Source organism: Phasianus colchicus, chromosome 16 (genome assembly GCF_987193195.1).
Source record: "Phasianus colchicus chromosome 16, bPhaCol1.hap1.1, whole genome shotgun sequence".
NCBI lineage: Eukaryota > Metazoa > Chordata > Aves > Galliformes > Phasianidae > Phasianus > Phasianus colchicus.
This window is the reverse complement of record NC_143451.1, coordinates 3148585-3175713: the sequence shown is the minus strand read 5'-3', so window position 1 is coordinate 3175713 and position 27129 is coordinate 3148585. Positions and strand designations below refer to the sequence as shown.

General features: G+C 49.3%; 1 protein-coding gene across 6 annotated transcripts in view; it reads left to right on the top strand.

Annotated features, from left to right (window-relative positions):
* The window catches only part of LOC116230293 (syntaxin-binding protein 4-like), a 32544-nt gene that overhangs the window by 2828 nt on the left and 2587 nt on the right, over positions 1-27129 (top strand). For 3 of the 6 annotated variants that reach the window (XM_090151597.1, XM_090151596.1, XM_090151598.1), the window contains exons 3-20: positions 3917-4012; positions 4716-4785; positions 5080-5154; positions 10796-10881; positions 11515-11635; positions 13710-13851; positions 14021-14127; positions 14544-14697; positions 16036-16108; positions 18280-18377; positions 20622-20718; positions 21210-21337; positions 22408-22500; positions 22839-22904; positions 23060-23248; positions 23547-23663; positions 25016-25065; positions 25940-26070. In XM_090151597.1, coding sequence (XP_090007723.1) covers positions 3917-4012; positions 4716-4785; positions 5080-5154; positions 10796-10881; positions 11515-11635; positions 13710-13851; positions 14021-14127; positions 14544-14697; positions 16036-16108; positions 18280-18377; positions 20622-20718; positions 21210-21337; positions 22408-22500; positions 22839-22904; positions 23060-23248; positions 23547-23663; positions 25016-25065; positions 25940-26070 — 1893 coding nt within the window. The remainder of the gene's footprint in view (positions 1-3916; positions 4013-4715; positions 4786-5079; positions 5155-10795; positions 10882-11514; positions 11636-13709; positions 13852-14020; positions 14128-14543; positions 14698-16035; positions 16109-18279; positions 18378-20621; positions 20719-21209; positions 21338-22407; positions 22501-22838; positions 22905-23059; positions 23249-23546; positions 23664-25015; positions 25066-25939; positions 26071-27129) is intronic. The other 3 variants (XM_090151600.1, XM_090151601.1, XM_090151599.1) reach the window with 2 other exon arrangements.

Sequence of the window (27129 nt, the reverse complement as noted above, 5' to 3'; positions counted from 1 at the left end):
CAGCCTGATCTCGTGGCTGGTAAATGTGCCCATGCTGGGAGGTTGAAGCTCAATGATCTTCAAGGTCCTGTGTAATCTAAGCCATCCATGACCCTGTGAAACCTGATATTGGTTCTTGTGCCTGTATGTGCTGAACATTTGACAGCACCTTTATCAGCTGAGGCATTAAAATAAGGTCAAAATCCTGATTAATTCCCTATTGGTGACATATGAGCAGCTGCAGTGCTGTGTCTGCATGGGAACCCTGGGGTAGGGCCTGAATAGGGCTGGGGGGTGGGAAGGTTTTTCACAACTTTCTGCAGATCTTGATTTCTCTACATTAAAACAAAACAACAAAAAAAGAAAATTCCAAGCACTTTCTATGCCCATGCCAGTGTTCTGGTCCCAGGAAGTCCTGGAGATGGGGCTACCAGAGAGCAGGCTGGATCCCATTGGAAACTCCAGCCCAGAGGTATGAGCATGAACACAGTGAGTCAGCCATCCTTTGTAGGGCACCCAACATCAAAGCACAGGGAAAAGGGAAAGGAGATGGCCATGCCCATCTGTACGTGAGAAATTGCCTTAGGCTCATAGAAGTCAGCGGCAAAGGATCCAGTATAGCATCTCCTTCCACCCCTGTGTGTGCTCCCAGCAGCAATCACCCTGCAAAGCCTCTGAGGTCCCTAGGTCATCAGCTGGGGACCCATCCCATGAGTCAACCTCCTCAGGTTTCCTGCGACCACCTGTTAATTATGGAGGTTGTTCCCAGTTCTTGGCTAATGATGTTTCCTGGCTCTTCTCTCTTGGTCTTCCACTCATGAGAGGCCCATGGGAACTCAGGACTTTCTTTGCTTGCTGGCTATTTTAATGTCAGGAGGTATATTTGGTTGATGAGGTTGGATTTGGTTGAGTTGAAGGGATTTTAGCTGTTGGGTCAGCTTAGCTTATTAAGGGAGGAGAGCCAGGAAAAGTATTCTTGTGCTGTGCTGCTGGTAGGTGTAACTGTGAGGGTCTTCTAGTGCCATCACCACCTTTCTCCATGCTTCTTCCCTGTGGATCCAGGTGTTTTTGCAGCCTGGCTTCTGACAGGCAGCAGCAGCCCGCTTGGTGCTGGTGAAATGGGTCAGCATTTGGCCTGAATCTGAGGCTTCACTGCTTGGTGTGGAAGCCCACATGTGAATCTGGGCAGGAGTTCAAAGAGGTTACCTGGTGGTTCCAGAACCAAGGTTTGGAGTTGAAGAATTGTCACCAAGGAGAAGTGATGCTTAAAGAGCATTTCTTAGAAACGCTGAGATCCCATTATCTTGACCTTCATCTTCTTAGGACAGGGAAGGGAGCAGTTCACCTGCAATCTGTCCCTTCCTTCAGACAGAAAGAGCTGGCTGGGGCTACAAGATCAACAGAGGGATTACGAGAAATGTAATTGAACATTGCTAGCTTAAGCAGAAAGCAGGCAGCCTCACCCTGTGCTGACTTCCAGGGCTGCAGCACGGTGCTGCTGGGGCTGGGGTCCCCCCAGAAAGGGAATTTCAGTGGTGAGGTGGTAGAAGGGGGAAGAGGAGGGTTTGGGTTCCCGTGCTTGGAGCAGAGCCCATGCTGTTGGGATGTCCAGGGATGAAGGCTGTTGGGCCAAACAACCGGATTAGCCAGCACAGCCCTGACCCGTGGTGCAGAGCTGCCTGGTGAGCCAGGAGCAGGTGAGATTATAGGGCTGAGAAGTTGAGAACTACAACACTGGCATTAGTGGGAGCAGGATTAGATGCAGCTGGGAAGCTTGAGGGTCTCAGAAATATATAGGATTGCTAGGAATCTGGAGAAAACTTTGGTTTGGTTTGTGTAAACTGAATTCCCACCTGGAATTTCCCTGTAAGTCTTTTTTTTTTTTAATAGAAAAGAAATGAGTGGGGTCACCAGAATCAGCTCCAGGACCTTTGCCAGAATAGGAAGATTAAAGACAGAGGTCTAAAATAGGCTAGATTATCTGGCCCTGAGTATGACTTAATAAGCATTATACTGGGACTTTGATGCTGTGATAATTAAAGAGCCGTTATTTACCTAAACTGGGTCTCAGATAGAAACTCAATTGAAATAGGTGTTTATAAAACACAAGGGCTCTCAGGAATGCTAGCCAAGCTTCAGAAATCCCAAACAAAGCCCTGAAGGGTGGTGGATGGTGAGGCTGAGCATCGTGCCTGCTCTGGGCTGGGACCCCCATATGGGACAGGTTGTGTTCATCACTGCCAGCCTCATCCTATTCCATTGCTCAGTGCCAACCCCTGGCCTGGGTGGGGACACTTGGTGCAACATTCTCTTGTTTAGGGAGAGAAAAGGGGGTTTTAGTTGTTTTTTTTTTTCCCCCCTTGTCAAAGTTTGAGCGTGGCTAGAAGCAATGCTGTGAGTAATCACTGATTTTTAATAACAAGTTCAGATTTTCCCCTGACATTGTTGGAGATAAAGGAGGATTTGTAGATACTTCTGCTGTATTAAGCCATTATTACAATTGAGTTGCAGACACTGGGAGAGAAATGAGTCATTATTCAGTTGATATACCTGGGTTTGATATACCTGGGAGGTGGTTGTGAACGGGCATCATGGTGCTGCTGGATGCTCTCCCAGCTGCACCACCTCTGAGGTGTACATCTGTACACATCTGTACCTCCTTTCCCTGATGTGTGCTGCCATCCCCATTTGTCTCATTGGCAATCTGGGCTGCCATCCCTCCCTGCCCCCCCACGTGGACTTCCAGTGTCCCTGTGCTCCTGGCACAGCATCCCCCATACTGTGTCCTCCTGAGCACACCAGGTGTGACCCTGCTCCCCAGGGCTCTTTGCCACCCATTGTCACAGCTATGGTCAGCATTTCCACCAGTGGGCTACAGCCAGCTGCTACAGGATGCACTTTGCATAACAGGGCTGGGGTTCATGGAATCACTGAATCATCTGATTTGAAAGGGACCCTTAAAGGCTATCTGGTCCCACCCCTCTGCAATAAACAGGGACACCCACAGCTCCATCAGTGCTCAGAGCCCATCCAGCTTGAGTTTGGGTGTCTGCAGGGATGGGGCATCATCTCTGTGCCGTTGCCTCACCACCTGTATCGTTGGCTGGGAGAAGGAGCAGTGTGTATGTGGCCGAAATGAAAAATTATGATAGTCTGTGTTTTACCACAAATTTAACATGAGAGAACTCCAAACGTGAGGTCTTTCCCCAGGGATAGCTGGAAATTGTTGGGCCCTTAGGGTTTAGGATACAGTGGGTACAGAGCAGTGGGTAGATGCTGTTTTGCTGTCCCCAGAAGTCCTGAGCTGGGGCCAACACTAGGGCATGTCCCTGCTGCTGTGCCACTGTCCTCAGCCTGCCCTCCTGGCCACAGCAGCAGAATGCCCGACCGGCGGGTCCTGGGACAGATTTGTTAATTAAAGCCAAGCTTTTTAATCCTTCTGTCTGCAGCCTGTATCCTCCAAGTGGGATTTAATGAGTGGGTAAATAAGTCTCTTGTGCCTCTTCCAGCCAGCTTACTTGTGCCGGCGGGGATGCGGCCACGCAGTGCCAGCCTGTGGTGAGGGAATCCGTAGGGCATGGGGAGCTGCACAGCCCCCAATGCCATCCCTGTGCTTTACCACTGCAAAACCCAGTGGCTCTCATCAGAGGCGTACATAAGAGCAGAATCGTGCCCTTTCCCAGCATTGATCACTTTAACTTCAAACGCTGAGTTCTCAGTTGTTAGAAAGCAGTCATTCCTGGCTTGAGCTCTCCTCAAAGTGGAGGAGGTGCTCTTGGATGCTCTGGGCTTCTGTCCTATGTTATTGACATCATCCTGCTGCAGGTGTAGCACAGAGGTGCACAGGACTTATCATAGCTACAATTTGGCTTGCAACAAGTCAGATCCAAGAGTGAGCCTTTCATGCCTTGGTGCCATGGTGCTTCTCCTCCCCCAGGAATCAAGGTGATCGGCGGCATCAAGGAGCTCACTGGAGAAGAATATGGAGTTTATGTCAAGAGGATCCTGCCAGGTGGTGTTGCTTATGCTGATGGTGAGTGAAACATGGAAGAGGGTGATTGGAAAAGCTAGAGGATGGTATATTCTATATGCTGCTTTGTTGGGCATTTTGGATGTTGGGTTTAGCAATGATTATCACTGCAGTGAAGGAGGGCAGCCTTGCCTTTGGGCTCTGCAGCTTTTGTAGGATTGCTTTGTGTCTTTAAGCTGAGTTCCATCCTCACGACGTGAAGCTCACTCCACTTCTCTGCTTGCAGTGATTGCATGAGTTTGCATACAGCAGTGGGATGACTTCTTCAGATCAGTGGGTATTAGGCAAGGGGTCTGCAGAGTTCACCTTTCAGAACTTAATCCAAGAAGACTTCTTTTTTTTTTTCCCCCCAAAGTTACAACATCATTTTTTCCATCCAAAGCAAAACAATCAAGAGCAGGTGGAGGTGCCACTTGTGGGCTTTTTCCTTGACCTTATATTGAATTAAGCAAAAGTTTTTATGTCACTTTGCCTTTGTCTTTGTGCCTCCCTACAGCATGGGAGGCCTCTGATGTTGGCAGAGTTGTTCAGGGACGTGGTAGAAACTTCATCTAGGGATATCTTGAAAAACAGGTTGGATGAGCATCTCAAAGCGACCCATGCATATTTCATTCTGTCTCTGAACAAAGGCAGGAACAGCCCAACCTCTCCAAGTCCCTTCAAGCTGCACTTTCTGCAGTTTTTATCCATTAGTTTTCTTTTCTAGGGCGCCTGCAGCCAGGAGACCAGATCCTGGAGGTCAATGGAGATTCTCTAATTGGGGTTACCAGTGAGAGGTACTGTATCAAGACAGAAATCTTGCATTCCTCTTGGTTTTGTGTGGTTCTGTGAAGTGGTTTAGGCTGCAGGTTGCATGGAGGACACCAGGGCATTGCTTTGCCTGTGCTCTGTTGCAAACAAAGGGATTCTGTACCCAGCACTGTTCCCAAGGGCCAACTCGGGAATCATCAAATGAGAAGTTTGTGTGTGAAAACAGCCGAGTTTGATGTGAGCTTTGACATAAGGCTGGGTGAAAACAACGCAGCCCCACTCTGACCTGGCACTGACGCATTGTGGTTCTTGTCCTGCAGGGCTGTGGACATCCTGAGGACAGCATCAGCCACCAGCCACATGCGCCTTCTGATAGCCCGCGATGATGATGCCAGGTGAGGGGTGACATCTTGCACTGGGAAGGGTGATGGTGGCATTTGTTGGCACCTGGAAAGTGTTTGCAAGACTGGGCTTCAAGTCCATGGTAAAGATAGAAGTGGCCAAGGGTCTTTGGCTGAGGGCAGTGTGGGCATGGGGAGGCTCCTCCAGCATCGCTGTGTGCTGTTGAGTTGCTTACAGCTTATGGCATCTTACATAGAGCTCTGGGTGAAGATGTGCAAGGACAGTAGGAACTTCTTTCCTTTTCAGTTAGCTGCATTGAGTTTCCTTCACACTGCCTTCTCTGGAGGATTCCTTCCTGCCAATGGAGGATGAGTTTTTTCTCCCTAAAACGTCTCCTTTTGAGGTTTTGCTTCTTTAGAAGCAATTTGAGGCACTGAAAGGAGAAGGAAAGAGTTCAGTTTGGTCTTGGCTGGATGATAATGATGGTGTCACCAGGGCAGCACTGTGGAAAGGCAGATATGGGATGCTCACATCTGCAGGGGGATTTGGTGCAGTGTGCTGAAGCATCTCTTTTTGGTTCATCTGGGACATTGAGGTGCACCAGGAACCACAGACATGAGTGGGGAAAGGCCAGGTGCTGTCATGGGCTTTGTGCTGCAGGTTGCCTCATCACTTGCTCAATGCACCCATGTCCTGTTAGTGTCAGGGACTGTGGTTTCATTTCTTATCCATCAATAGCCGTGGAGCATCGCTCCCTTAGCTCAGTGGTGAGAGTGCTGTAATGACAGGGCTGAGAAGCATTATATTTTGGTGGAAAAAGTGTTTGGTATTAATGACAAACTACTACTTTTTATTGTGCTTTATAAAAGGAAACTGCATCCCAAATCGTGACACAAAGCCTGAGTCCCTCAGTAGGTGCTGCAGAAGCTCTGGGTGAGGCCATGAGGTTGATATAAGCAGGGATACTCAACTCTTCATTGATTTCTGTCTGCTCTGAACTGCTCAGGCCCCTCGACCTCACCTCCTAATATTGTAAACTGCAGCAGATGGTTCTTAAAGCATCCCCACGTGTGGCTCTGGCTGCAGCTGCAGCTCCTGTGAGGCAGTGCAGAGCCTGGCTGGGGGCAGGCAGACCTCCAGCACTGTGCTCAGCCTCCGTCTGCTCATCTGTTAAATCTGCAAAAGGTTACCCAGAGGGACAGGGGGGGAAGTAAGCAGTTTATTTATTGGTTTTTGTTTTTTTTTTTTTGGTAAAGATTTGCAGAGATTTCACTTACATAATCATCTCACAGACGATGTATCTCCAGATGAAGGGCTGTGGAACAAGGAGGAAGGATTTTCCTCCTTCCTGCCTACCCTTTTTTTGTCTCTCCTTACATCTGCCTTCATTTTTTACAATGCCGTGTCAGCTTTCCGGGACATGGGCTGAGCACCACCCTGCAGCTTTTCTTTGCAAACCCTCAGCATAGGAAGCACAGCGGGGGAGGAAAGGCGATGGCTCTGGGTTTGGAAGAAGATTCGCCCTGCCTGCCAATTTTCCCCATGACTCAGCTGAGTAGCATTTTGCCGTGGTTGCCCTTGGGTGAATTTGACTTATAAACGCTATTATTTGTCCCTGAAGTTAATTATAGGCCCCAATTACCTGTGCTGTTAATGGATCTCAGTCCTGGCATGTATAAGATGCGTGTTTTTTGGCCAGGCACATCAGGCGTGCTGCAGAGAGCTGCAGTAATGCTAGGGCTCAGAGCAGAGCATTCAGATTTAGAGCTCTGGACACTCTGGAGGACTGTTGGATCTCATTTCATCTGTGCTCCTCTTTGGCTAATGAGGATAATTTTATTGCATACGTGTAATCGTTGTTTATTCATCCTCAGCCTGAAAGTTACAATAGCTCCTTGTTTCCGTGGGCTGTGCTGATACCATCCTGGTCTTTCAGGTTTATTGCTGTGAGAAAGCCTTCCTGCACCTCCTAGCACAGTTTGGCTGGTGTTTGATCGTGCATCTGAGCATGATACATGTGGTCACCTTGTCAAAAATGGGCTGATGTGTTAATCATGCCTTTCCGTACACAGTGGTTGCAACATGCATAGAGCAAATGCAAGGTGATCCCCTCACCTTGCAAGCTCCAGCTGTGGGTGAGGGCCAGCTCCTATGACTGCTCTCATAGAATGGTTTGAGTTGAAGGAACCTTTGAAGGCCGTCTGGTCCCACTGCACGTGAGGAACAAGAACACCCATAGCTCCATCAGGTGCACAGAGCACATCCAGCCTGAAAACCTTCACTCCAGCAAGCCTGATATCCCAGGCACTTTATCTGCTCTTAAAGGAGGAGCACAGGCTCTTTCACCCCAAAGCCACGATGCACATGTGCCCATCACTGCTTTCCAGGCACGTGTGTGGCTCCGTGGATATGGAGCATCACCCACCTCAGAGCTGGAAATGCCACAGCTGCTGTGTGATGGGTGTGAGAAAACAGCCTTGCTGGCTACTTGCATCATGGTTGCAGGTTCAGGGTTCCTCTGCCCTGCAGGCTTTATTTATTGAGATGCTATTAACGAGTGCAGTGTCCCAAGCTCCTCTTTCCCCTTGATGCAGGGCTCAGGCTTCCAGACGCGCGGTGCTCTCACGTCACCTTTGATGTTGGACTCACCCTTTGTTCTCCTAAGAGCAAAAGGGCAGGACAAAAAGGTATTATGAGATAAAACAACAATATTCTGCGGGAAGATTGACCCCTGCTGCTTAATCTGCTGCAAAGTCGACCGCAGCTGGCTGCTGCTGCATCCCCATCATCCAAGCCCACACTGCTGAGCTCTGTGCAGGGCAGCTCCAGGCCCTGCACTGCCCCAGCTCAAAGTAAAAGATATATATATTTTTAAGTATTTAAAATGATTCTGAGGTATCTTAGCATCTGAAAGGACAAAGTGAGATTATTATTTTTTTCTTTTAGCATTCCTCCAGTGCACTGGTTCAGTGACTGGGCTTCATCCACGCATTTGCAAATCCCATGTCATAGAATCATTTGAGCTGGAAGGACTCTTTAAAGACCACCTGGTCCCATCCCCTGCGTGAATGGGGATACCCACAGCTCCATTAGTGCTCAGAGCCCACCCAGCCTGACCTTGTAGGTCTGCAGGGCTGGGGCAGCATGTGCCAGTGCCTCTCTGCTCTTATTGTAAAGAACTTCTTTCTTATATCCAATCTGATCTCCCCTTCTTTAGTTTGAAGGCATTTTCTCTTTTCCTCCCCCAGCAGACTGCTTCCATTCTTACAGCCCCTTCAGACACTGAAGGGCCACTCCTGACTCTCCCTGGAGCTCTCTCTCCTCCAGATTCTCTTCTTCGAATATGAGTAAAAAACAGTGCATTGCTTGCTGCTGGGATAACCTTCAAGTTAATCATATCTTCATGCCTTCATGGAATTGCTGCTTGCAGTATTGACCAACAAAGCAGGAGCCAGGAGGGCAGCGTGCGACGCAGGTTGTCACCCGTCCCTCCAGCAAGCGGCTGGGCTGGACACCTCACTTTGTGGATGAACAAAACTCAAATAACATGAAAGAATGCCCCAGCCTTGCCTGCCCTGGCTCATAACAAAGGGTTTGACAGCACGGGCTGTTGATTGGGCTTGCATTGTTCGGCAGGGCTAAAGAACACAGGAGCTGCTGGACCAGTTGCATTTGCATTGACTAAGAATTTTGTAGCCATTGTTTTAAGTTCATAACCTGTCCCGTGCTCTGCTGAATTATTATCTGGGGAAAATGTAACAATGAATGACCACAGAAACACCCATTCCAAAACAAAAAGCCAGCTGCTGATGGCTAGGTAATCACTGGAAATAGCATGTTAGCTTCTAGCAAGTTAGCCCTGCCATTACAGTAGGTGACAGAGGGATGACTCCATCCATCGCCACAGGAGTTACCAGTGAATGGGGATCTGAATGCTCTGTGAAAATACAAGGCTTTTATTGGAAAATCTGGAAAATTCTGCTAGGGTAAGATCCGTTCAAGGCTTACCCCAAGGAAATTATCCCAAGGAAAGCATGGGATGGGAAATGAACATCCTATTGCTATAGGATCTATCCAAGCTATCCTTCAACTTATTCAGTGCTCAGACATGTTTTACTGTTTAATACTAGAAGTTACCATCTGGAGTAGCTTCACAGAAGTGAGGTTTTGGGATGGTTGACTGTTAATGTACCCATTCTAGGGTGTCCCTTGGATATCCTTGTCAGGGCAGCAGTTTGCCTCTTCCTGGCAAGCCTGTACCCCAAAAGCTGCAAAGGCTGCCTGAACAGAATGGTCAACACGTTTGGGTTCTGGTTAACCACGCAGCCACTCATCTTCCTCCTCTCTAAAACATGGGGAGAAGCTGTGGTTTGCCATCAGGATTGTACCCTTTGTCTCCCCAAACCCAAGTGAGTGCCTATAGATCTATCTAAGCTGTCCTTCAGCTTATTCAGTGCCCAGTCTTATTACAAGTGGTAGCTTCATAGAAATAGCTTTATGGGAGACAAGGTTTTGGAACAAGCCAGTTGTCTTCTTTTAAGGTCATAGGTTTAGTTGATAGAGACAACAGTGCCGATGCAAAATATTTGGATTCATCAAGACGTTCCACTAAGCGTTCTGTGATACTTGGATTTAAAATTAGCATTAAAAGGAATGAATAAGGCATACATTTGATGGCAATATGAGATAAGGCAGGCATTGTGCTTTGAAGTTAGTTAAAGAGCTGGTTGTTAATGGGAAGGTTTAAATGACTGAGAGCACTTCCAGCAGGATCCCAAGGAGCTGATGATTCACTCACCGTTTTATATTGTTGACTCTAACCTGGGCCAATAACACGTAACATCTGCCCCAGCAGAGCGTGCCGATGACACAACGTCTGTCGGTGTGCAAGAGCAGGCTGCTCAGTGAGGAAACTGCTGCTGCAGTGGCTTTCCTGCAGGTTGTGTCCTGGGCAGGATTGGCTGTCAGGTGTGAGAGCTGTCTGCTCATCTCTTGGCTTTTCATGTGGCTGTGCTGTCAGCCGGCCGCCTTCCCGTGGGGATTCCCTCCTGCCTTCAAAGCGGACACCTAACGCTGCCATTGCCACAGAAGCACCAATTTCAGGGTCTCTCCTCTGACTGTGATGACACCTGGAAGAAATGAGTCAGCCTTGGGACTTTTCTCTCTGAGTGAAGGTTGGCTTGGTTGGGAGGTGTTGGGTTATGAAAGGAGAGGATGGCAGATGCAGCATGGATGGGTGCGTGAGGATGGTGCTTGACCCCAGCATCCCCTTTCTGTGCCTCCTCGTCCAAACGGATGCGAGAGGCTCACAGCAGCTCAAAGAAGGATTACAGAAATGATGCAAGAGCTGGTAAACGTGGCTAATGGTGGGTCTTAATAGCTTAAGAACTCCACATGTTCTACTTGCTGAAAGGAAGGTCGCAAAGCAACGCCTCTCATACACGAGCAGCCACGGCTCAGCAAGGACCTACAGGTGTTGTCAAACTCAGCCTGGCAGCAAAGCATTAGCAAAGGCAACCTCTTGAGATTGCAGGGTTTAGGTGTGAGAAATCTCTGCCTGCCCTTCAGTGCTGGAGGGAGCCAGCCCTATGGGCTTGGTAATAAGTCACTGCGTGAGGGCACTGCTGTCACACAGCGTGGTGGGAAATGGTTCTGAGCAGCAACTGCTGACCCATCCCGTGTTTTGCTTTCCAGGAGGGAGTTCTCAGAGCTGCTGGAGAAGTTTGGTTCCCAGAGTAACACTGGCTCTGCACGGAGCTCACCAGTCCTCCATGGTGGCAGTGAGTACCAGTGCCAGCAGCTCCATGGCTGCCCTTCATCCCTCTGCCAAGAGAGTTTTCTTTGTCTCAGAGTTATTTTGGATGTGTTTTAGTCTGATTTGGTTTTGCTGAAGGCTTGAAGGAAGTGATGTCCCAGGGCACGCAGGGCACAGCTGGTTTAGCCTGCACAGAATGAAGCAGCAAGCTGGCACCTGCATTGTAAATTTTGGGAGGATTGTGCTGGGGCTATAACAGCTTTCCAGATACCTGGACTCAACTGAAGTGCTGGTCTGGTAATCCCAGCAATACCTGTCATTTGAAAAGGGAAAGTGCTTAATGAGGGACGAGGTTAAACTAAGCCAGGTGCCATTATGCCAAGTCACATATGCATGGGGATAGATGTCTTTCTGGGTTGGCATTCCATGAGAAGACTGGCAGCCCTTTCTCTGTGGCAGACAGCTGGCTGACAGCCTCATGCTGCACTTGTGCTGAGGATGCTGAATGCTTCCTCTCCACAAGCAATACGTCTTTCCTATGTGGTTTCCCCCAGGAGCTTGGAAGCTAACCAGTCCCAGCTGCCAGCAGTAGAGCAAAGCAGGAGGGTGGCATTGGTGAATTTTTGTTCCTTGAACTGACTGTGACTTTGCTGTTCAGGTCGATACCTGGAAAGCACATCCTCAGGCTCCTCCTCGCGCTCCCAGAGCCCGCTGCTGCTGAGCCCAGCCAGCTCCCACGGCCCCTTCATCGGCAACCCGGCGCATGCACCCCACGCACAGTACGTACAGCCAGGCCCCGGCGTGCCATGGTGTAGTGACCCACTCACAAGTCTGCAGGGCAAGGTGCCCATGGTGCTTTTCACAGCATCGTAGAATGGAATCATTTCGGTTGGATAAGACTTCTAAGGTCATTGAGTCCAACCATTAGCCTCGTGCTGCCAGGTTTTCAAAGGCTTGGATGCGCTGGTTTTCGTGAGCAGCTGGTAGTAAATTGTTGGGGCATTTCAGTGCTTGGCTTCTGTATTGTTGTTCTCTGTAAGGGAGGGAAGGGATGCCCCTCTCAAATGTAGTCTCTTTAAGGAGACGTGTGTACTGAGGAGCTCCAGGCCACTTGCTGGTCAGAAAGATGCCACGTACCTCTAACACTGTTTTAGAGGGAAAAACAGAACGTGACTACAGTGTTCAAAGGATGGCTTGTTCATCCTTATGTGTTCTATACTACTGCATCACCAAGATGGCTTACAATAGTATTACAGTACCCATTCCAGATTGTCCCCTAGCTGTCCTCGTCACAGCAAACAGCTCTCCTCTTCCTGCCAAACCTGTACCCCAAAAGCTGAAAAGCTTTCCCAACAAAATGGTCAACACATTTGGGTCCTGGTTAACCACGCAACCGCTCGTCTTTCTCCTCTCTGAAACACGGGGAGAAGTTGTGGCTTCCCACCAACCATGAGAACGGTACCCATCGCCTCCCCAAACCCCACTGAGCACCTCTGTGAGGCCACCAATGCCATCAGAAGGTGCCTGAAAAGCACATTTCCTATTGTCCTGCTCCTGGCACACCAACATGGCGCAACGAGCGGATGAGCGCCGCCGTGAGCCGTGGCCGACTGCAGACACCTCGTCCTTTGGCCTCAGGAGCGTTTCCTGGAGTGTGTGTTTTCATGTGGTCATCTGGCCCTTTCATATTTCGCAGGGTCAGAGGTTTGGGCAGGCAGAGCTTGTTTTTGGCTGAGTCTCCTCTCCAGGGGTTGCCCTTCGAGAGACGCGCAACGCGAAGGGTGTCAGCAGTGCTGGAATTGGGACCTCTCGTCCCCAGGGCCCACAGCTCCTCTTCCTTTGACACTGTAAACAAGTCGAGCTGCTGCTGCAGAGAATCAGGCCTCGCTGCAGAACCAGTAAATCCTCTTGCTAAATATCAGCCCTTTATTAGGGATTTGCAGAGCACAAATATTTGGCACCAGAGGTTTAAGCTGCTTGCACAGAGTGAGAGACCCTTTCAGAGGAGAGGCCAGCTCATCTCCTTGGCAGCTGGTTTGGATAAAGCAGACATCTTCCCTCCTCAGTTAACCTCTTCTGGCGGTTCTGCATTTCTTAGGACAGTGATTTTTCATACTTTAAGGTGCATGGCACATTGAGGCACGGATTGCTGTCGGCCCAGAGCACAGCAGCACACTGTGGGGTTCTTAAGCACTCTTAACTGTGTGGCAGTTGTTGCTGTGAAGGTGTTTGAGGGCTTGATTCTCAAGGCATCTTGCAAGGTTTTGAGGCCAAACTTGGCTTGAGATACCAAGTCAGCTTCACTTTGACTCCTGCTATGGATGTTAGTAGTTAGCCAATCTGTCTGGTAATTTAGGTTGGATTTTGAATGATAACCTCATTAATTCTTTGTGTGCTTTGGGCACAAATCTATACTGGCTAAGCCTTTAGTTTCTTCTGTCTTCATTTCTTTAAATAAAAACAGGTATTCCCCACATTCAGGATTAGGCAAGGCAATTATCTTCCTAATGATAAACAATGTCTGCTGAGAAACTGGAGTCCTCATCTCCTCCTTCCCATGTGGGGTGGATGGATGCCCCATCCCTGCAGGCATTCAAGGCCAGGCTGGATGTGGCTCTGGGCAGCCTGGTCTGCTGGTTGGTGACCCTGCACATAGCAGGGGGTTGGAACTGGATGAACACTGTGGTCCTTTGCAACCCAGGCCATTCTATGATAAAGAGATGCAGAGGCAGAAAAGATCGGGAGAAGTTGGGAGGACCCTAAGCATGAGGAAAACCAGGCAGAGTTTGTCTAGAGACAGAGAGAAATAAACCAGGTCATCTTGAGTCACCTGCTAACCTCTCTCCCTTGCAGCTACTCCATTGAATCAGGAATCCAGAGCATTTCCATAGCAAAGTCCTCTGGCTTAGGGCTGACGGTCAGCGGTGGAGCCAACAGGCCTGATGGTCCCATGGTTTATGTCCAAGAACTTACACCAGATGGTGACTGCTATAAGGTAAGTCAGCGTAGGAACCCTCAGTGCCTTTGAATGGCAAGTTCTAGAAGCTCCAGCTGTTCTGAAGCAGAGGGATGAGTAATGCATTGCACGGACTAATGGAGATTTGTATTGCAGAAGGAGTTGGGCAGAGGGACATTCTTTCCCAGTGCTCCTTCTCTTTGTTTAGGATGGTCGGCTCCGACCCGGTGACCAACTCATTGCTATCAACAGAGATTCTTTGGTGGGCAGCACACTGGAAGAGGCCAGAAAAATTATTGCAAAAGCCAAATTCAGGTAGGCATGCAGTACATCTCCTGTCATCAGCACAGTGTAACAATCTTGGGGAGAAACACTTCATGTCCTGCCAACCTTTGGCTTCAGGAAGCAGGATGCTCTTTTTGTTTGAATGGCACTTCAAGGTGGCTGTGATACAAAGAAATGTTGACAGCCTGGACCACCCCAAAGTGTAACACGGACCTTTCCAATGCCCTGTCCTTGTGAATATCCCCTATAACTGCCCAGCAGGGTTGCACTATAGAACTTACACCCAAACAAACAACCCAGCTGGTGGAGATCCCACTACACTGGTGTGGATTCCATTGGCTTAAATGAGATTGCCCTGAAGAAAGAACCACGGGCACGAAAGTTCTGCAAATTTCAGCCACGCTTTATTCATTCTTAAAATATTTTCTACTTGTTGTTCATTTCAGACATGAGGGAAACACAGAAGTGGCCTTTATTCCTGGAAGGGGACGGTTACATCCCGGGCTGTCAGCTCATAACAGCATCCCATCGCCACCACCGAAGGCTGTGGGAAATGGGCTGAGCTCCTGCAGACTGAAGGTCCACGTGAGGTCCCCAGAGGTAGGCTGAAAATTCAGGTCTGAGACCACAGACCACAGTCCTGTGATCTTCCTCTGATCAAAACACCCCTTTTTTTAGGGACTCCATGGTAGCCTTTCTAGACTGTGAACAGTCTGTAGGGTTGGAGTATACGGCTCTGTTTTGCAATCAGGTATTTTAAAGCTGAAATATTGTGTCTTCTGTTTTGGGTTTGGGGCAAACAACAGGAGCTTTGTCTCCAGAGCCTCCATCCAGACCTGTTTCAGGAGTCTCAGGTTTAAAAAACAGCACTGCCTGGATAGCAACCTGCATCTCATTCCCCAGCAGCCATAGGGCTGGAAGGGATTACGAGAGTCGGTTTGATCTAGTTTCCTACCTAAGGCAGGAACAACTCTTTGTTCTTAAAGACCTCTGATGAGGACGAACCTGTAGCATTCCTAAGCAGCCCATGTCTACTCCTTGCCAGCCTAATGATAAGACAGGCTCACGCTTCCTTGCTCTGTGCTGTGTTTGCAGATGTGAGGGCTGGAGCTGTGCACAGTGATATGGGATTTAACCACGCAACCCCCACGATAATTTAGGCCTGTGGCTGGGCTGTGTGCAGTTAGCATTCCTTTCCTGGATTGTTGCAATGCCTGGTGTATCGCCCGCCCTTTTCTACCTCAAATGCCATAAGAAAAGGCTGGATGATGTTTCCTTTTGTATGGAGCATCATTCCCAAAAGGTTCTCCTTTCCGGACCCTGTGGAGACACAGACTTGCAAGAATGCCAAGCACATGTTGCCTTTGGCTGTGCCAAGCTGCAGACTTGCTTATGAAAGCCAGCCTTAGCCTATATATACACAGCTTAGTAGTATGGAGAGATCCTTTATCATCCAACTTGTGTAATTCTCTGTGCGTGTGAAAACAAACTGCTGGCTGGAATTAAATTTCTCCTTTCCTCACTTTGTTGCTAAAAGATGGAACTCTTAATGAAGGCTCAGCTGGGCTGTGGCTCCTTTCTCTTCATCCTCAGGCTTCAGCCCACGAGCTGATACTTGAGGAAGGTTGGGCACACATCTCTGCTTCCTGTCACACTCATTCTGAGTTATGTTTGGGTTGAGCACAGTCAGATTGAGGACCTCACCTGTGTTCTGAGTGCAGAGGCTTATGGAGAACCCCTATGGAGAAAGCTCAGCAAGCCAAACTCATCCTCAGTTTTGCAGTTAGAGCAACCATGAACTCGCATTTCCTGTGTGCAGATACCTTGGGATGGCTCAGAGACAGCTGGGTTGCTCTCTCCTGAGCTCCTCTGCTCTGTGTTTACACCACCAGATTATGCTCAGTGATTTTCTATGCCTTCTTTGTTGTCTTTTTCTAGAGCAGACACGAAAATCATTTTCCTGTGCCTTCTTTGTCACCAGATATCTGCCCACCAGAGCTCACTGTCTCAGGTAAGAGCCTTGCTCCTCACTGGGTCTGTGTTAGCCACAAGCACAGCCGTGGCTCCTTGGTGCTGAGAAGAATGAGATTCATTTCCAGCAGCATTTATATTGCTGTAGTGGAATCTGATGTTGTGATAATGACACTCATCCCAATAGGAGAGAGGGAAGGTGGTGTACCCAGTAGTTGTTATGCCCATGTTGACTTATCCATAATAGCAAAAGTCTTTTCTAAGAGGTTTGGAGGAGTGCTGTCTCCTACAGGCAATAGGAGACAGTGCTTGTCCCATGGGTTTTGTTTGCAGCAGCACCTTTGCCCAGGTGCAAAGATCCTTGCAGGCAGCATTCCTTTCTGATGGAAATGAAAAAAGAACTGTCTCATGGAGACACAGCACAGCAAAAAGTTGTACTGCAGATGGCAGTCCCAGAACGTGCAGGCATTAAGGTTGCTCTCAGGTGTTCAAATCAAAGTTGCTTCTAGATCAGATTGTCAGGTTTCTCTTATGTCCAAGCTTAAATTTTGCCTACTTTGTCATGCTGCCCATGCTCTGAGCCCACTGTGAGCTGGTAACCTGGTGGGACAGCCCCATGCTGTCCCCAGGGGGCTGAGCTCAGATCCCCATGCAGCTTCATCTGAATCACAGGAATCACAGGAAAGCTCAATTACACCCATGATTTGGGGCCTGGGGAGATTACTTTCAGCAAGATCCCATATATTCTTCTGGTACAAAGGTTACTTCTGCCCACAAAGGTGGGCTTTGTTACCACGGCAGTGAGTCCCAGCAGGCACTGTCTTGGTTTCAGGGATGCTTTTGTGTGGCCACAACCAGCAGGCATTGCTTTTGGTGATGGGGAGAAACCCCCCCCCAGGCCATGGAGGCAATCCAGCAAAATAGCAATGACCTAATTGCTTCCTGCCTTAGCTGGGGGATTTTATTGCACACGTTTGCTTCGTGCCGAGTGCTGGGAAGGCTTTGTGTTGGTGTTGTCACCCATGAAAGCAGACAAGTGGCTTTGAAAGAACAGCAAGCCATGCTCAGAGCCCAGGACAGAACTGCCTGGAGGTGGGAGACCAGCAGACGCCCTGGATATCCGCATGTCCAGAGCTGACAGCAGAGCTGAGCTAATCCTGATCAGCCATGCTCAGAGGTAACAGCTCTGCCCTTGAACTTGGGGAATGAAGTGCTGGTGGCCAATCCAGCAGCCCCATGTGTTACATCTTCCTGCTTCCCAGCTGCTGCCATTAGCAGAGCAGATGAATCCTGGGATTAGGATGAGGCGTGTGCCTGCTGGGCACCACTGAAGGGCTGGACCAGAGATGGGAGCCCAGGCTGTAAAGCAGATCTCAGGCAGGAAAAAAGAATTGGTCCTTGGGAGAACACCATGCTGCTGGCATGATGAGGGATTGCCATGCTGTAGGGTGAGCAGAGCCACCCTGAGCTTCTCCCAGGGTTAATTGTGGGGTTTTCCCCAGGGATGAAGGAACACGAGTGCCATGGCAGTGTTATCTGGGCTCTGTATCACTACTGTGCTTTGGGAACGGCACCTGCAGGGAGCAGCCAGCTGTCAGCAGAGGGTTCTCCCCATCCTGACATAGCTCCAACCTGCACAGCTGCTGCCCTTTCTCCTCTCACAGGAACATTTCAGCTGCAGTGCATGCAGCTCCCACCCCAACACCCTGCCTGGGCAGCCTGGGAAAGGAGCCCAAGGCTTTTTGCAGTCCTGGGGAGAGGAGTCGTCTTGCATTGGTATTTTTCCCCATTGCTTAATCCCATGGGAGCTGTGAAAAGCCAAGGCTTCCCATCATACAACTTTGTTCCTTAGCTTTTGGTTTTGCTTAATCAATTAGCCTAGACAAGACCCAGGTGGATTTATTTCTTCTTTTAAACATATCCCCACAATTACAGACCCCAGGAATCCAAAAACTTATGGTTCCTCGGTAGCATTTTGGCAGTCCTCAGGTGGAACATCCCACTTTAAACCACGAGGAAGCCCACATTTAGTATGGGTTTGCCATCCCCACCCCCTCCCCCAGTGTCTGGGACCACATTTAACAAATCCTGCTCTTCAGTTGTGTTCTGCTGCATGCACATTCTACTTTATGTAACCTGAATGATGCTTCACAGGCACTTCTTTCCTCTACCCAAGCCCTCTTCCATTAACATTTACCCTTGGTGTTTCAGCACCCTGCTCAGCCCCCAGCCTGAGAGCAGCCACGGGCTCCAAACCCAAAGTAGCACTGGATCCCCACATTCGCCTCAAGGATGGCAAGCTGGAGCTGGTGAGTGCATGGTCCCAAAGTGACACCTCCTCCCCATCCTCCCGGGGTGCTCTGTGCAGAAAAACACCCATGGATGTGCCACCAGTCCCTCGTATGCTGAATACTAATTAAAGGTGGGTGGGTGGTCTGCATGCAGCCTGGGATGCTGCTGCAGGGATCTGGCCCTGGGCTGAGAGCAGACACAGCACGACTTGGTGCTGAGCTGGGAATGGTTTGAGAGCTTTCCATTTTGCACTGATATTGCGTTTGGGCATGGGAGGGCTGTACCAGGTGTTAGCATTGAGGTCACTGTGTCACTTGCTTTTCAGAGGGATTAAAAATGGCAAAACTGAATAGAAATGGTCAGAGGGAATCAGCCTGGCTGTTTGCACAGAATAAAGCTGCTGTGCCTGATCGGTGCTCTAAGCAGCACACAACATCCTGTACAAAGCAGGGGCTGCTGCAGCCTTAGTCCCCTCTGCTCTCACACGAGCCACCCAGGCACAGCAACAGCCCAAGCACACAGAGCTCGAAGTGCTGATTTCCATGGTGCCATTGCACTGCTCACGTGCTGCAAATAATTAATCCAATCATGACTGAAGATTCTGGAAAAGCCCTGCATCTCGACTCTTGAGTTTGCTGGAGGTTGTGTCCAGCTTTAGGAGCTCCAAAGGGAGAGCAGGGTGAGCTGAGCATCCCAGCTGTGTGCCGAGAGGTACTGGAAGAACTTTGGTTCATCTTGGCCCCCTCCCAGTGCTGCAGGCAGCCCCAAAGCCCCCAGCAACGCCTTCCCTCGGCTGTACAGTGCCTTGCTCCCCGCTCTGGTTTTGGGGTGCATGTGCCTCTTCCCCCCCGCTCCTGGCACTGCTGTTTTAGGGGCAGTGCGGGAGCGCTCAGCAATGCGGGGCTCCGGTGAGCATCTGCTGCCACCGCCCGGCAGCGCGGGGCTGCTGCCCGCACACGGGCTGCTGAGTTCTCCTAAACCTGCAGTTCTCCTCCTCCTCCTTCTTCTCTTCTAGTCCCTCTCCTATCCTCTGCCCTCCATCCCCTGCCTTATCCCCTATTCTATCTCCCATCCCATCCTCTATCCTATCCCTTATCCTCTATCCTCTATTCTGTCGTATTCTATGCTCTATCCCTTCCTATTCTCTATCCTATCCCCCATTCTCTCCCCATCCCATTCCATCCTAACCTTTATCCTCTATCCTCTGTTCTGTCCTATCCTATCCTCTGTCTTACCCTCTGTCCTACCCCCAACCCTCTCTCCCAACCCAACCCATCCCATTCTATCCCATTCCATACTCTATCCTCTCCCCCCATCCTCTCCCCCCATCCTCTCCCCCCATCCTCTCCCCCCATCCTCTCCCCCCATCCTCTCCCCCCATCCTCTCCCCCCATCCTCTCCCCCCATCCTCTCCCCCCATCCTCTCCCCCCATCCTCTCCCCCCATCCTCTCCCCCATCCTCCTCCTGTTCTCCGAGACAGGCTTTAGGATTGCCCTGCCTTGCCTATAAACCAGCCTCTCTGCAATGTGAGGAGCTCAGGCACTTGGCATTCCCTTCCAGAATCCATTGCTGGGAGAGGTGGCTGCTGTAACTCTGGTAGGGGTGCACACTGTGTGCATCAAGACATGGTGGGGGCACCCATGTGGAGTGTAGGACTTTTGAGCAGGAGACAAGGGTGCAGCTTTAACTTCAATCTCAGCTCGTTCCCAGCTTCTCAATCGAGCTGGAATTTGTCTTTTAAAGCCTTTTAGTTGTTGCCTCTGGCACCAAAGTGGTGTTTGCACAGGTTTAGCCACCTCTGTGCAGTGCCCAGGGCTTGGGTTGATAAATATCTGCAGGAGCATCCTCATAATGAGAGCAATAGGTGCAGTGAAGAGGGAAAGTATTTGAATGTCTCTTGTTGCCTCAGGAAATATGCTGTGAATAGTTTTTATCCTCTCAATCCCAAGCACAGTTCAGGCTGCAAGAGAAAGAGCTCCAAGCATTTAATAAAGCTCCTGCCCATTTAATAGCTGCAAATCTGTTTGCCATCTGCATAAAACGTTCTTGGAAAGCCATGAATGCATCTCCTGGAACAGGCATTGCTGTACAGCTGTAGGAAAGGAGAGGCTGGAAATCCAGCCCAACCTTGCTCCCTCAGCAGCTGATGCCTGGAGCCACTTCCAGGAGAAACCCAGCACTGTGTTCTCCCAGCACATGCTTCAAAGCATTCTTTCTATTTAGTATTTTTCTATTAAGTGCTTTGTTGTTCCTGAGGCAGGTTCTGCAGTACCTTGGCCTGGAGGTGACCGAGGAGAAGAAGAGGCAGCTGAGGCAGAGCCTGACCACGGACTCGCAGGGGACAGTGGCCTATGGAGGTGAGCAGGCAGCTCCCCGTGGGCTTTTTAGCATCTGAGCAGCCTTGGTGATGGCTGAGAGAGGAGAGAAACAGCTGTTGGAAGGCAGCAGGCTGGGCAGAAATACTCAGTTGAGCCCTGATGTAGCCAATAATAATAAGTAGCAGACACCAAGGGTGCCTCCTCCCCACTGCACCTGACTGCAGACCAAATCTTGATGTTCACACCCATCAATACGATGCTTTTCCAAAGTGCTGAAGCCATTAATCTGGATTGTATTGCTTAGGCCATAGGAACACCAGCAGGCAGGTGGATGACGTGGGGCAGGGAGATGCTGCTTTGGGTTCAGGTGTTTGGAACTCTGAGAACCACGGTGTTCTAACAGATGATTCCAAATTATAATTATATATATATTGAGGATATGTATTTTTATAAGTGTCTCTTAACCCGCTCTTGACAGCCAATGAGTTTCCCCAAGCTCTTGCATTTCTCTCCTGCCTTTTTTCCCTCAGATCTCCTCCAAGCGCTCAGGGATGTGATGCAGGACGAGCTGGATGAGGCTGGCCTGGATTCCAGCTCTGTGCTCTTCACACAGCATGAGGTGGCCAGCCTGCTGGATACATCAGCGTTCCACTCCCCGGTCAGTGCGTGTCCTTCAGCCCTGCTCCTGAGGAGCTGATGTTGTGAGGCTGTGCAGGGGTGGGTGTGGAAGATTTAGGTTGGGTATTAGGAAGATATTCTTGGTCTAGAGGGTGGTGAGGTGCTGGCACTGCTGACCAGAAAGCTGTGGGTGCCCCATTCCTGGACGTGCCCATGGCCATGGATGGGACCCTGAGCAGACTGGTCCATGGGAGGTGAACCTGCTCATGGCAGGGATTGGGGCTGGATGGGCTGTGAGGTCCTTTCCAACCCAAACCATACCGTGGTTCTTTAGCATGGAAAAGAGAAGGCTGTGGGGAGACCTCATTGTGACCTTCCAATATTTGAAGGGAGCGTATAAACAGGAGGGGGAATGGCTGTTTATGAGGGTGGGTAGTGATAGGACAAGGGGGAATGGTTTTGAACTGAGACAGGGGAGGTTTAGGTTGGATATGAGGAGGAAGTTTTTCAGCCAGAGGGTGGTGAGGCACTGGAACAGGTTGCCCAAGGAGGCTGTGGATGCCCCATCCCTGCAGGCATTCAAGGCCAGGCTGGATGTGGCTCTGGGCAGCCTGGGCTGCTGGCTGTTGACCTGCACACAGCAGGGAGTTGGAACTGGATGAGCATTGTGCTCCTTTTCAACCCAGGCCATTCTGTGATCAGATTCCATGAAACTGTGTAGCAGGCTTATCTCTTTTAATAAAGAAACAACAGCTCCTATGGGGTGATGTGAAAGCAGCAGCCTGTGTCAGTCACAGTGATGCAGAAGGAAAACTAGCCTTAATTAATCAATTCAAACTAATTTTGCTTGGTTCAAAATGAAAATTCACTGTAGAACATCTACTCTGTGTCTGTCAGGGATCAGAGACTCAAATACTGGATGGAGGGGAAGCCTTCAGTTGAATTATTTAGTGTTCCTTTTGATCTTCTTCCTACAAATGCCATCTCCTTTTCCAAATTAGTTTGATGTATAGCTATTCTAGGGGTGGGAAGCAATGCACCTGCAACACAACTCGCTGCTTTTGATTGAGTGGTGCCTAAAGCTGCCTGTCCTCTGCCCTCTGCCTGCAGACCCTTGACTCGCTCAGCTGTAATGGCAGTGAGGAGATGGAGCAGCTGCAGCTGGAGATGACCGACCTGCGGCAAGAAGTCCGAAGGCTGAAGGTGGGACCTCTCCTCCATGTAGACCGCAGACCGGATCTCCTCTCCTCTCCTCTCCTCTCCTCTCCTCTCCTCTCCTCTCCTCTCCTCTCCTCTCCTCTCCTCTCCTCTCCTCTCCTCTCCTCTCCTCTCCTCTCCTCTCCTCTCCTCTCCTCTCCTCTCCTCTCCTCTCCTCTCCTCTCCTCTCCTCTCCTCTCCTCTCCTCTCCTCTCCTCTCCTCTCCTCTCCTCTCCTCTCCTCTCCTCTCCTCTCCTCTCCTCTCCTCTCCTCTCCTCTCCTCTCCCTTTTAGGGGATGTCCTATTGCTTGCTGCTTCTAATCTGGTGAAAATATTTCCCTTAGTCTCTCCTGAAAGAGGTGGAGAACAGTAAGAAGTCAATGGAAGATGAGCTCCAGAGGCTGAATCAGGTGAGTGAAGAGCTGGCTCATTGGATATGGCACAAAATGTTGATTTTTTTTTTCTTCTTCTTTTTTCTTCTTTCTTTTTAACATAAGCACCCCCAGGTTGTCTCTGACCCAGAAAGGGGATGCAGTGCATTCACATTGCTTCTCACTGCTTCCAGAAAGCCCTGGGCTTCCTTTCGGAGAACCGGACACTGCACAGCAAGCTGCAGATGGCTGAGGTGGTGCAGAGACAGGCGCACAGTGCAGAGCAGGACTATGAGGAAGTGATCCACTTGCTGGAAGCTGAAATTGCAGAACTGAAGATGCAGCTGGCAGGGAAGAAAACAAAACACGTCTCTGAGATAGAGGTAATGAAACTCCTGAGCCTGGGAATACAGACACATATAGACAGGACTGAACAACAGTCCTGATCCATCTCTGGAGGTTCCACCCCCTCCTTATAAAGGAGAAAATCATGGTAGCACATACATCACTTGCTGTATTCTACAAGGCCAGCGCTGCCTTTGGATGTGCACTATTATCCGTAAAGTTCCCACCATCCATTCCAAGAGAACTGTGGCTTTCTCTTTATAGCAAATGCCATAAGCTGGCATTTCCAAGAGCTGGGGCTGGAGTGTGCTCATCACCTTTCTCTCTCCTGGACAGGAGGACATCCTGGAGCTGAAAAGACAGCTGTCCCTGGCTGATGGCCAGTTACGGAAATCCGAAGTCTCACGGAAGCGCCTGGAGATCTGCAATAGGAAACTGCTCCTGTTTGTGCAGGTGATGTGCTGAGCTGCCACCAGCGCTGCTGGCATCACTGTGGCTTCTTCCCTTATGAGAGATTTTGCAAGTCCAACTCATTTCCTGGTCCATAAGAGAGAGGTTGTTTTATTCCTTCTGCTTCTAACAAGGCGCTGCCTGTTGGTTAGGAGAAGCTGAGCAGTGAGCTCAGAGATGCTCATGTACCCACAAGCTGTGTAATGGCATGGGGCAGATGATGGAGCCTGGAGGCCTTGCTGATCCAGCACACGTGTCCCCTGGTGCTGGATGTGATAGTCAGAATCGTTTTGCATTTTGGCCTTCCCTCTGTAAAACACACTGGTTGCTTCTATGCACAGCGAGCGTGAATTTGAGGAGTAGTTTTACTCTTCCAGAGCTTCTTTTAAATTGTCTGTTCCTCCACTTCATTGCCTGTGGTGGGAATACAGGCTTGTAAAGTTAGTAAACCAGCCAGCATGGGAAGCATTAGGACTTCCAAATGCTACAATAGCAATAACTTGTCCCAGGAACTCTTGAAATCAACAGGAAACAGTGGAGAGAAAGGAAGTGAATGGTTTTAAACTGAGACAGGGGAGGTTTAGGTTGGATATGAGGAGGAAGTTTTTCACACACAGGGTGGTGAGGCACTGGAACAGGTTGCCCAAGGAGGCTGTGGATGCCCCATCCCTGCAGGCATTCAAGGCCAGGCTGGATGTGGCTCTGGGCAGCCTGGGCTGCTGGTTGGTGACCTGCACACAGCAGGGGGTTGGAACTGGATGAGCGCTGTGCTCCTTTGCAACCTAGGCCATTCTGTGACTCTATGAATTTAAACACCTCGGGATGTGCAGCACCAGGCACTGGGCTGTGTGAAGTTTCAGGATGGACTTTGCAAGTGGGTTTGGCTTGGACCAAGGGACAAAAATCACAGGATTTTGTCTCTGAGGCCAAGATGTCTCCTTGTTATACATCCCTCAGTAGTATCTGAGCATTCATTAACCACAGGGACAAATTACACGTATAGGTATCATTCGGAAAGCAGGGATTGTTTGGTAGTGATGATCATGGGCTTGCTGAAATGTAGCCTGCCAAACCACTCTTTAGAAGAGTATTTTTACGTTGTGTTCAGTATACTTTATTTGCTGGCATTAAAATGCATAATTTAGAAGTGTCTGTGTATTTGCATGGGCTGTGAATGTTGCCTGTGCTGCAAAAGGCCTTGAGATATTTGCTTCAAGGGCAATGAATAAGCAGAAGCTGATTACTGTCATATTAAATCTGATCAGCAGCAGAAGCCCATGGGGTTTATTCTCAGGAATTATTCGTCCCTACAAGTCTGAAACCTTTTATTTTGTTTTGATTTTGTTTTATGGCAGAATGTTCACAAGGTCCTGAGCACGTCCAGTCACTTACAGGATGAAAAAAGGTAGGAGATGGCTTCTGGGAACTGCAAACCAGGGACATTTCATTTTCTGACCTTTCTCAGGGGAAGGTGATTCACACAGAACTGACCTCTGCTGTCACTTTGGGAAGGAAACCATTGGGAAATGATGCTGTGGGGGCTGCAGATGAGTTGGTACTTTAGGGGTAGCTGGCTTCTGTTTTTTGGGGAAATGAGTTAGGTGAAGCACTCCTGTGGTTAAGCTGCTCCTGTTAGCACAGCCCCTCGGCAAGTTGTTTGAATGAAGCAGAGTTGTGACTCACCTGCTTTTCCTAATATGAATCACTCTTTGGCTTTAGGGCCACGTACTTCTCTATCAGCAGCTGTGGAAGCTGATAGAGTGAGTGGAAGCAAAGAGCAAACGTGACCCTTAACTTCAGGAATGGTCGCAGAAAGGAAGGTCAGGGCTCCTCTAACCCTTGTATCAGAATTCTATCATGGGAAGTCTGGTTGTGTTTTGCTTTCTTTTGTTTTATATGGAATCACCTGCTGAAAGGTCACGGTCCTGTTGGCAAAGACAGCCCCTTAAAGAAAGCTGATTTCTAAGTGATGTTAAGGGGAAACAATTCTTTAAAACGGTGAGGTTTTCAAGATGGTTATTTCTATGGTAATGAAGGAAAAAAAGGTTGTGAGGAATTCTAAACAAAATGGAAATTCTAAAAAAGTACTTTGGTAGTATATCTTCAATCTCTATCTGTAACAATACGAGTATATCTAAGAGAGAATCTTGTACTGCTGAGAAGGAGGGGCAGACCCCTCTGAAAGCAGTCACATAGAGTATCCTTCAGAAGAAACTGGCCAGGGTTGTCAATGACTGTTCCATGATAGAAGTATTGATGGCACTTTCCGTATTTGTAAGAGTCAACAGTGAAACAGAAGAGGATAAAACAGGCGCAGTCTCAGATACATCTCTTCCATCTTCAGATCTTGTTGACCTTTTGCTATCAGAAGCTAAAGAGCTGCTAGCACCAATGCTCTCCAACAAGGACGGTAAGCACTCAGCTGACTGGAGAAACCCGAATCCAAGCAAGTCTCAATGATGCTAATTGTTAGCATTAATTACACTTTCCACCACCCTCCATACTTGTTTGCTGTACCAGCTAAGTCTCCCTTGAATGTTCCCGATTCTTTCATGCTAACTGAGATGTAATTGCCCTATATATACCCATATGACTTGTAGATGGGTCTGGCAATCAGGCTTGTGGTCTAAAGAATCAAAGAGTGTGGTTTGTGCCCAGGACCAGAGGAAAGGTACTTGTCCTGCAAAGAAAAGGAGCAAGGAGGATGGTTTCATAGAATCACAGCAATGCTATGAAAGGATCTACTTGAGATCAGCAGTCAAATCTCCTGTTCCAGGGAGGACCAACACACTAGACCAGATCTGCAGTGCTTTTAGCCAACTGCATTTTGAACACCTCCGAAAATGGAGATCTGCAGCCTCTCTGGAGAATGTCTTCCCGAGCTGCACTGTGCTCCGTGCAGAAAAAGATTTTCCTAATGTCTAGTCTGAACTCCCCAAGGTGCAACCTCTGGCTGTTGCCCCCAGTTGTGTCGTCTGCCACTGCCAACAAGAGTTTGGCTTCAATGTCTCTGTAATTACCCTTGAAGTAGGAGTGAGTGCTGTGGGATTGCTTTTCAGCCTCCTCTTCGCCAAGCTAAATAAGTTCAGCTCCCTCAGCCCTCCTCGAGCTCCCCTTGCAGGTTCTGAGCCCCAGGGCTGCCTTTGTTGAACTTTATCCAGCTTCTCAGCAGCTTTGAACTGGGAACCAAAGCCTTCATTCACTATCCTGGCATGAGTGCAGCAGTGCTGACTAGAGGGGAAGAGTAATCTCCCTGCTTCCTTGGCATACAAGTCTGGTAACCCAGGCTCCCTTCCACTCTCATGGCTGCAAAAGGGAGAAAATCAGTCACCAAGCATCTGAATTAACTTTCCAGCCTGAGGTTGTCAGCTGTGATCCGTAGATGCTTCTTAGCAGCAGTTATTTGACCCCACTTGTCTCTTTCCATGCAAAAGAAGAACTTCTAATCCTGTTGCCGTGATCAGGGGAG